Genomic DNA, 11,066 nt, shown 5'->3' on the forward strand with positions numbered 1-11,066 from the left:
CCATCAATGTAATGCAGCTGTGAAGGCAAATGCGATCCTGTATAAGGCAAGGCATTTCCAGTAGCAATAAAGTAATATTAATGCTATCGTCTTGAAGATCTTCATTTGGAATACTGTGCATAATTCTAGTTATTCATGTTCAAGAAAGATGAATTTAAGCTGGAACAAGCACAGAGAAGAGCTACTAGGATGATCAGAGAATAGTGGGCCTATCCTATGAGGGGAAACTGCAAAAAAGCTTGGCTAAAGAAGAGGTAGAGAAGGGACATGATTGCAGGGTGAATAAAAAAAAAAAAAAAAGGAAGATTATATAATTGGTTTTTGATTTAAAATCAGATGTTTTTGATAATATGCTTTAAGAAAAAACAATCTTAATTAAAATTATAGCTCAAATATCTCATCATAGAATAGGAATTATAAATTCCAATTCTATACTATTAGACAATATAGTCATGTAATGTTTAAGAAAAGTTTTGTAAATGAGTTCCAATAGTTCATGGACTAAGGACCCAATCTTATGGTGTTCCACAGGCTTCTGTAAGTTAATCTTTCTATCTACCCAATGGGACTCTGTGCTCAGCATCTCTGATGGTATCTTCTAGACTTAGTTTTGCAGTTCTCAAACTGTGGATTTGTCTCTCCAGAGGTAACATGCTTGTTAACAGCAAAAAAAAAAAAAAAAAAGTGTATAAATAAAGGTGAGAAATAACAGACCTCAAATTTGTGTACACAGTCAATCCCTTACCTCTCTCTAGGCTCCAGCCTATATTAGATCATTTTAGGGCTGCTATAGTTTAAGGTGCTGTTGTAGCCAGTGTAAAAATTGTAGCATTTGCTGGAAAACATCAAAATCACAAGTCACACTTGGCCTACACTAGGAAAGGCAGACACATAGCTAGTTTGGCTGGCTCTATGCCAACCAAGAATTCCCCAATGCTGACCGATTCTCCATCTGCCCTCACAGGGCAGCTTCCAGGTCCCTTTTTGTCAAAGGAGGAGCCATGGATCTGGCCCAAAATTCTTCCCTTCTTTCAAGATAGAAGAAAAGTGGTAAGGTGCAGAATAAAGCAGGCAAGCTGCAGCATTAAAAAAAAAAATTAGAAAACAGCTAACACAAATAATAGAACATGCTGTCATGTCAAGTGAGATGGTGTCTGTTTTACCAACTAGTCTATGGGTGTGGCTCTAAAATAATTAAATTGATGCTTACATGATTGAAGAGCACAGAGTAGGTCTCCCACTACAGATCTTTCACACTCCAAAGAACAGGATTCAAACATCTTCCCCAAAACTTACAATTGTGGACCAAAAAAGTAGTATTTGGAAAAAATTACTGCAGACATGCTGAGATATTCAGAGCTGCATGCAGAGATGCTTTCTTTAGACAATATTACAAGATACAGTGAATGCCAAAGTATCTTATGTAATCAATCTTCAAATATACACAATCCAGTTAGTTTTGAGCCCCATGCTAGTTAACATACTAAACAGCCTGTGAAATAAAAAACAAGTACTGGTAACCATAGAGAAGGAGGTGTTTTTAAATGCCTTCATAAGACAAATAAAGATCAAGCTTCACTTATTTCCCTGTTATTGGTTCCAGTGACTTGTCATTTTTAAATACAATATAAAAATTAACTACTTCTCTCACTGTTTATCCTAGTTGACAGAAAGTTATCTATCTGAATACTAATTGGTACCTGAAGGAGTTATAAACATTATGCTTTCATATTTTACTACTTTAAGACTAAAGATTTGAAGCATCCACAAACTAATTGTTATCCTCTTGGGTATGTGAATGATGGTTGCCAGCAAGTGGATCTTGGTGCTCTATGGTATAAACAAATCAACATGTGGATTGGACCACTCCAGATGCAAGTGGTCATGAAGCACAGTATTACTGGTTAAATTCATATGCATCATAACCACATAAGTCAGACGCTAATTTCCCATGCTACCCACCACACATCTTTGCCAGATCCCGAGTCAACCCATCATCACTGCCACTCTTCCAAAGACTTCAAGTGTAGTCCCAGGTTACCAAAACAATGTTTCCCCCCTGCCCGCAGTCAACCCCTTAAAGATTTTGGTTACATTTCTCCCTTATTCTTGAAGGATTATAATTTAGCTGCTTGCAACCAGTTTATTCATGTGTTCAAAGATACATGAATAAACCTTTATATATTGGTCTTCATCTTCTCAACAGTATTACAAATCTAGGTGCTTCACATATTATGAAATTGAATAAGAAATCAAGAAACCTAAAAACACCTCATTTAATTTTAATTAACATCAAGATTAAAATTCAAATTATGCCCACTAACCCTATCCCTACAAAATTCTGGCAATATCCCAGGTTTTAACTGAAATCTGCAAAACCTAGTCTTCATGTACTGACACCATTGCTTTATTTACCCAGCTCAAAAAGAAAATGATTGAGCCAAGTAACATCAACAAGTTAATTTTCTATAGCCTGTTTCCTAACAGTGCTTCTGAAGTAAATCATTTCAGAACCTCAAGTGTGGCTGGACAGGATTACACTGAGGTCTATTTATGGTGACTTCTGTTTTTAAAGAATGTGTGTTTAAAGGTCTCCCCATACTTTTTGTAAAAAAAAGTACGCAGAAAATTTAAGATTGTTAAAAATGAAGGCTTCATTTGTAAATGTAATCTTCAGAATGCAAACTGATGAAATATTATCTTAAAGTAGACAACATTAGGGACAGGAATCAGTAGACCAATAGGGACACAGATGGATGGACACCTCTCTCCTAGTTCAAAGTTACCATCCCCTCACACATAGCAGTCTGTTGCCCAACTGAATGGCACAACAAAGTTTAAGTAATAAGCTCTTAAGAGCTGGAAATAAAAGTAAGAGCTAGTTTAAAGAACACTATGTCCACACACACAAGTCTCAAAGCTTGGGTCAACTGACTCACCACCCCCATTGCTGGCTTGAGCTACGTCTCAGAGGCCAGGCTGGGAACAGAGAGCTGGGATCCTGGGGGGGAGGGAGGGGGAGGGGCAGTAGGGAGCCTATGGAGAAGCCCAAGCTAGGAGCCTGGGTGGCAGCCTGGCTTGGAGCAGAGACCTGGTGTCAGGCTTTCTTGTCAATTTCACAGCTCCAGTGTAGCCATGAAGTTGAGAAGACAGCCAATAGCTGATGTAAGTAACACGGTGCCCTATCTACACCAACACAAGCCCTATGTCTGTATTAGGGCACTTACATTGGCAGGAGCAAGGCTGTAGTGTGTACATTGATATAGTTAAGCTGCTTTATGTCAACCTAACTATAGTGTAGGCCAGATCTTGGACTTGCTGACTCAGGTCTTTTTTGCAGTGTAAACATACCCATAGTGAAACCAAGAGGATAGGGAAGAGCAACAAGAATAGGCATAAGTCAGGATGAATGCAGTACTGTCAATTCCAAGCATTCAAACTGAAACTGAATTTAAGAATGTCAAATTGACATATGTACCTCTAGACCAGGGATTGGCAACCTACGGCATGCATGCCAAACATGGCACATGAGCCGATTCTGAGTGGCACGCTGCTGCCCACTGAGAGGAGGAGGAGGGGCGAGAATGCACCACGTTGTGCGAAGAAGCAGGGGAGGAGGGAAGCTTGGCTGCCGCAGGATCAAGCTTCTGCCTCCTGCCCCCGCAGGGGAGAGTGGGTCCCCCGCCCCACTCAGTCCCCCTCCCCACCGCTCTCCCCTGTGGGGGCAGGAGGCAGAAGCTTGATCCTGCGGCAGCCAAGCTTCCCTCCTCCCCTGCTTCTTCGCACAACGTGGTGCATTCTGGCCCCCCATCTCCACCCAGAGGAGCAGAGCCGAGCGCAGGGATGGGCCTGGGGGAAGGAGGTGGAACAGGCAATATCCCTCCCAGCCCCCTGCCATGAGCACCCCCATGAGCTGAGCACCCCAGCCTTCTGCCCTACACCCCCCACACACACACCCCAGCCCTTTGCCCTGACCTCGAGTCCCGTACACACACCACACACCTCTGCCCTGAGCCCCCCACCCAGTGGGCTGAGCAGGCTGGCAGCATAAGATCAGCATTTTAATTTAATTTTAAATTAAGCTTCTTAAACATTTTGAAAACTATTGTTGTATATAAAGTAAACAAGGTTTAGTTATATTATATACACTTAGAGACCCCTTCTAAAAAAACGTTAATGTATTACCGGCACGCGAAACCTTGAATAAATGAAGACTTGGCACACCACTTCTGAAAGGTTGCCTACCCCTGCTCTAGACTGATTAGAATACAGAAGAGTTGACCTCTCTGAATAAGAGGAAGCCTAAATCAAGTGTATATTATTCTTATTTAAATTAGGGTCAAGCCATGCCCACATTAGACTTTTTGGAAAATATAAATTTAAAAAAATTAAGTGTCATAAAGGTGCAAACTATTGAGTAAACATCTCAGCATTCATCTGAAAACCAACTTTATACAAAATCCTGCAGGTACTTAATATAGAAGGAGGCTCTTTTGGGAAATTTTGTTTAAAGAGTTCAGTTATATTTAAAAAAAAAAAGCCACCAACACACCCCCACCTCCCATTAGGGTTCCAGATTGCTACTGACAAACTTCATATTATGAACAGATTATATATACTTAGCCACCACGCATTTTCCAAAAGGTATATAATTTCAAGTATTACCATACTAAGTTGCAAAACACAAAGGAACAAAATAACAAACCCTAAATAACTGATTAGCCCTCGCAAAAAACTAAAACAAGACAAAAAATTAAAAAGGCACCTTAACTTTAGATCCAAAGATCCTAGCCACCATACGATTCTATCCAGACACAGACATCTGAAGCCTTCCAGACCACAAAACTACCTGGCTGTCAGCAGGCCAACCTATCCAAGACAAAAGTCAACACCTAGGACAAAAAGAAAAGTTCCACAGAACAAACTAAGAGTTACTTGAGGAAGATGGGGGGGGGGGGGGGGAGGAGAGAAAAAAAAAAAAATCTAATGTTCGTCTCAATGTACCCCATGCATCACAACTTCTTATACAATATCTTTCTTCCCTGTCATTCTACTGAAGATGCACAGACCACAAGTATTCATTCCCAAGCCATAGGGTTGAAATAACATCCCTGTATAGGATGTGGAGGTGAGAACTGACCAAGAATTACCTAGAAATCAAATGGTATATTGGAGGAATATTTTAGGTCTGTAGCAGCACTCTACTGTAGCAGTTCCTGTTCAACTGCATCTCTTCTTGTGTAGGAAAGAAAGTGCTCTTCCTCCTCCTTCACCTTGTAGACACTGGTGAGTGGAAAAGGCAAAGGGCTGGTAGTAATCTGCAAGGTCATGTCACTTTGAGGCTATCATCCAAGGAGATGTACTCTAATTGCATATCCCCTCTAAGAGGTCTTCCCCAGTTAACTCCCTCCAACCCCACAAACCTTCAGTTTTATGTCACCACCAGTAATAAAACAACTCCCACCCCAGAGAGTGGGCAAACCTGAGTTCCTATGTAATGATAGGCTAAGAATTACACAGTTGCTGTTGGAGCAGAAGGGGCGATGGAAAAGAAAGGTAGCCTCCTCAAAACTGGTTATTGTCAATGCTATTGCATCTACAGGAATATGCACAGCACTTTTGGAAGTCAGCGTGCATGATGGCTATTTTAACCTGTAAAGAGCCACATTAACTTAGATGATGAAAAGGTATCAGATAGTTACTGGTTTTGTACATTTTGCCTTACCTCTAAGATCGAATTAGACAAATAAAAAGATGTTCTTACTTTTTTGGTGAAAGTAGGTCAGTGATCTCAACTGTAATCAGGACATATGTATGTCCATTTTTTACGAAGTACTTTGGGATGGGGACTACAGTGTGCAGAATCCTAGAATTTTTGCATTTAATCACACATTTCTAGCTGGAGACCCAAAAGTTTACCATTTTTGCTCCTGAATAATATTTCCAAGCTGAGCAAAACTGACAGATTGCATGGCATTCTGTCCATTTTGTGTTAGTAGGGTGGATTAAAGTTTTATTTGAATTATACTAAGGTTTATTTTTTTAAGAGAAAAAATAAATTTAAATCTGAACTGATACAAAATATGTCAAGGCCTAAAATTATAATCTCTCAAAAGATAAATAAAAAAAATAAATATGCTGAATCAAGGAGCCCATCAAAAACTTTGAGTTAAAGACAGCAGAGGAAAATACCTCACCCGAGGTCAAGCTTTATAAATATGGCACAACTGACCATGCACTATATTAAGGGGTTTATTTAATAAAATAAATTTTATATGTTGTGTTTAGTTAAGTTCCAGTTACCATCCTAATGCCGCTTGACACATCACAAGCAAAAAATTATCTAGTAAATAAGCAATATAGCATTCACCATTTTCTAAAATGTACAATTAATTAGAACCTGGAAATATTAAGCTACATAATTGCATAAGTAAATATATACAGTTATAGCAGACCCTCCTATGGAGCAAAAAGATATTCCAAATCCAGTGTAAAGGCTCTATTTAGCTGTAAAATCAACTTCCTCTAACGGTTAGATCAACCATTGGGAATGCACCTCTCTTTAGGAAATAACTGAAGTATGATGTAAAAGTTGATTATAACAGATTTATAATCAAGGATTTTTACTTGCTAATTTAAATCATTTAAAAACGCCTTGATTTAAATCAATCCACTCTGCACCATTACTACAGGGAAATTCAACCATGCAGGACCACAGGCAGCACCAACTGAACAGTTACTCTTGTATTCTACCAAGATGTGGCAGAGTAAGAAAAAAAAAAGAGTTTAGAAGGGGAGAGAAAAGGTGTACAAATGGCAAGAAGATCCTTATTGGTAAAGCCTCTTTCTGGAGATATTATCCTCCATCTTCCTTTTTTGGGGGGGTGGGAGGGAGGGAAGCATGGAGGGAAGGTAGAAAGGAATTATGCTTCCCCATCAAGTTGAGACATTTAGGAATTAAGGATGAAATCCAGTTTCAACTAATTAGCTGTCTAGTTTACTGTTCAATTCCTGGATATCTGATCACCAAGTCAACAGAACAGTCCGATACAGATTAAATTATTATTTCTTTTGAAACTTCTCAATTTAGCTTGTTAAAACAAATACTGGATAAGCAGATGTTAACCACACAGGGTAGTTCTGTTAATATGTAAAATGTATCTTCTTGCAAACATGTTTTTGTTCGCTAATTATTCAAAAGCTATTTCATGAAGGAGAAAGCTTTCATTAATTTGATGTCTAGGAGCTATCTAATACAATAAGTTAGGCACTAACCTTCCACTCCTGAAAAATCTGGGCTCAAAACTTATTTTGGGTCACAAGTGAAAGTCAGTCTGGTCCATTCCAGTCCCCCAGATCATCTGCTCACAAAACTAGATCACTATACAGACAGAATTTGGTATTTGTGACATTTTTCTAGAGGTCCAGAAGTAGACTGACCAGGATGTGCTAGATCAGGATTGAGGTGCACTCTCAAAAAGTTATCCAAGTATACATGTGTGTCTACATTATGACAGATTTTAAATTATTAATTTCATTAGCACAGGATTCACTCAATTCTTCAGAAAGGAAAACAAATCTAATATTTCAGAATCTGGATTTAGCAACTTCTAGTTTTCAAAACAGATATAGCTGTTGTAAGGTAATTTGTTGTATTAAAAGACAATACAAAAATTAATTTTCAGAAACATAATTAGAATTACCTCAAGACTACCACAAGCAACTGCAATATTTAAAACTAACCTGGAGTGAATACAAAACATGGAGACTAATCAAATGGCCTAAAAAGATTATAAAAGAATGCAAACACTGCACTTCTGAAGGAGAAAATGTCAACTAGTCCAAAAATCGTATGCTAACAGGCAATGACAAACAAGTATATTTAATCAGAGACTGCCATGACCTTTAGTTTACATGTTACTATTTTTGAAGCATAAAAGCTGATAAAATTACCAGTCTTTTTTCCTCCTCTCTAAAACTGCACAATATCCATAGGTTGATGGACTAGGAACATAAGTACAACAAATCAATTACTCTTATTGTGCCTGCTTTTGGTAATTCTATTTTACAGGAAATTTATTTAATCTTAATGGAATACTTTTGTATTTGGTAACTGAAAATCAGAAAAGTAGATGAAAAACAAACAAGAATCTCATGATATACACCACCTTGTACTGGTCAAAATGAAAATCTAGATCTAATTTACTCTTAGTTTCTGAATTTTCTCTCAAGCTTGGACAACAGAAAGTCAGTTTTTACTCAATTTCACTTCCATAGTCTCAACAACAATCATCCTGCTGCAGTGTTCTGACTGCAGTATGGAGGAATTTTAAACTTAAAAACACCTTTCAATTATAATTAAAGAAAACAGATCAAAGTTCATATTGGGTTTTGTTTTATTTTGTAGAAGCTAGTTTTTAATAACCCAAATTTTAACTATAAACTCAACAAATGAATATGGCTGTTTGTCACTCAAGTCTCAAGAGTTAGCCACAAACCTAATACCGGCATCAAGCACAACTCTCTCCTGACCACTGCACCAAACCCACATGCAATCTCCACTCTTATGTTGTGAGAGGCAAATTAATTTTATTTAACTTTTAAAAATAAAGCACATCTCCGCACTGAAGCTGCGAGGAGCAGAGAAATGAGACACTGGAGAGAGATCCTGCCATCCTGAGATGGAGAGGCTGGAGATATAGCTGCTCCATGCATTCTTCCTACCAGAAAGGCGCATGAAGCCGCTTGAGAAAGGACCAAAGCTAACCCAAAGATCTCTTATCAACCCTTCTTCACACGTGGCTGATGAAAGTGTGTTTTAAGAAAAACAAACAAGGCTTCACGAAGAAAAACCCAGCCCACGCTGTAACCGAGGAGCCACAGGGCTCGAACCTGCTCCCCACGGATCAGCAGCAAATTACTGTACCACCGAAGCACGAGTGGTCTCCAGAGCAGGGAGACCTGCCAAGCAGTGCGGAGCGCGAAGTCCACAGGGTCCTCATCCCGTCACGCCCAGGGCTGGCTGTCAGACGCGCAGCCCCTCTGCCCAGCAGGACGAACGAATGGGGCAGACGATGCTGCCGCCTCTCTGAGAGAACCGCCCCAGCCAGGCAGCGATCGGGGTTGACAGGAGGCCCCACACCCGCCCCGGGACACGGGGCATTCCAGCACCCAGCGGGGGTGTAATGGCTGGGCCCCCTTCCCCCACCTGGAAGTGGCCTACACACGAGAGACCGAAGAGGGGGACTGGGGTGCCGAGCGCCCTTCCCAGCCCCACCGGCCCGCTGCCATGCCCGGCCAAGGAAATCAGCACGGACTCGGCTACAGGGTAGGAGCGCAGCCGCCCTCAGCGCGAGATCAGGGCGCCCCGGACGAAGCGGGTCTCGCACTTACCGGCATCATCTCTGGAGCGGTTCCTGAGCCGCCGTCGCTCCCAGCCGCCTTAGCTGCAGCGCGGGCTGCTTTCCTCACCGGCCGGGGGAAGCGGAGACCGTGGCGGCAGCGACGCCAGGCGCCTCTCGCTTCCCCACAGGCCTCGCTCCCCGGTGGCTGCTGCCCGCAGCGGGGACAAGACGAAGGCGGCGGCGGCAGCCGGGCTCCGCAGCCCCTCACCTCAGCGCTTCCTGCTCCGCGTTCTCTGCCGTTCCGCCAGGCCAGGGGTTAACGACAGCGCCGCCTCCCCATTGGCCGGGGCGGGACGCCTCGCTCGAGAGGGGGTGGGGGGGAAGGCGCACGCGCACACACGCGCTGGGCCCTTAGCCCACGTGATGCCAGCAGCGCGCGCGCTCTCTCGCTGTGCTAGCGTTGTTATTATCCGCCCCCTAGCGGGGCCCCGTCCCCGTGCACCTAGGTTCCCTCCGCGTCCCTGCCCTTTATTGTCAGGTGTCCTGGCCCTTCCCCCTTCCTGTCTTCTGCGCCTGCCTTGTGCTCCCAGCCCCTCTCCCGTCCTCCGCTGCAGGCCTGCGTCCGCTCTCTCCCCACCGACCGGCCTGTCCTCATTTCCCATCCCCAGGGGCCGGCCCGGCCCGGCCCGCCACCACCTTTCCTCACGCTTCTGTACGGGGCCTGCTCTGCCTCATTTTCTGCTGATGCCGCACCCCTGGCCTGCTGCGGGGGCAAACTGGGCCCGTCCCCGCCCTGTTCCCATAGCAGCGGACCTGGCCTGCCACTTCCATCTTCCGGGCAAACGTAGGCTGTCCCCGTCTCCCCCCCCGCCGCTTGCCATATTCTGTGTTACTGTTGCTTCCCATCACTGAATGGTGCGCCAACAGGCGCTCTGTGCTCCAGGAGGGCTGTAGGAGAAAGGCCACTTTAAAGGGCCATTTGCCGCAGCGGAGCTGACAGTCTTCCTACAGACGTCACCCGCTGCTGGAATGTGGGGAATGCGGATCTGCAGAGGCAAAGTCCTCGGAGCGTACCCCTCCCCGCCTCCTCCTGCCCTACACTGAAAGCAGGCTGCAGCGACAACTGCAGGAAGGAGCCGGAGGGCCCTCACTGAAGGTGTAACCCTGCTGATCGGCGCTCTCCGGAGGTGCAGGAGTGCGGCATGCAATGTGAAGCCTGAAGGACAAAAGCATCCTAAAGCAATACATCTGAAGTATAAAATAACATAGAGGATGTTTAACTGTTACAGGAAAAAGACGAGATAAAATAATGCATTAATATCGCTTTATTTCTAGCATCCTACAAGATCATAAAAACTACACTGCCGTTGAAACAGCTAGCTGCTGTCCGCCATACAATAGTGCATAACAATAAGGGAAGAGAAATTTAGCCAAGGACACCGGTGTAATGATTCTATAGTGCTTATTGTTCAAAAATAGTTTCAAAGGCTTCTTTGGAAATGACTTCATGTAGCTTATAAAAATTGTTTTGTTTTGCAGAACTGTAAAAATAAAGTTATTTAACATCTGGGAAGATGTTAATCTGTTATGAGTCAAAGCAGCAAAATAAGCCTATTCCATTACATATATACAAATATCATCTGGTTATGTAAGTCTTATAAACATTTCTCTTAGTCTAGAAAAAGATGAATTAGTCCTACTGTTGGATCTACTATATGGATA

General features: G+C 42.7%; 1 protein-coding gene across 2 annotated transcripts in view; it reads right to left on the reverse strand.

The window, feature by feature from the left end:
* The window catches only part of PPP1R13B (protein phosphatase 1 regulatory subunit 13B), a 106,989-nt gene extending 96,777 nt beyond the window's left edge, over window positions 1–10,212 (reverse strand). Inside the window, exon 1 of one of the 2 annotated variants that reach the window (XM_054027439.1) lies at window positions 9,394–10,212. In XM_054027439.1, coding sequence (XP_053883414.1) covers window positions 9,394–9,402 — 9 coding nt within the window. In that variant the 5' untranslated portion in view covers window positions 9,403–10,212. Of the gene's footprint in view, window positions 1–5,150; window positions 5,250–9,393 lie in introns of those variants that run through there. The other variant, XM_054027440.1, reaches the window with a different exon arrangement.
* Between the last annotated feature and the right edge of the window lie 854 nt (window positions 10,213–11,066).

The sequence above is a fragment of the Malaclemys terrapin genome, chromosome 4 (genome assembly GCF_027887155.1).
Source record: "Malaclemys terrapin pileata isolate rMalTer1 chromosome 4, rMalTer1.hap1, whole genome shotgun sequence".
Lineage (NCBI taxonomy): Eukaryota > Metazoa > Chordata > Testudines > Emydidae > Malaclemys > Malaclemys terrapin.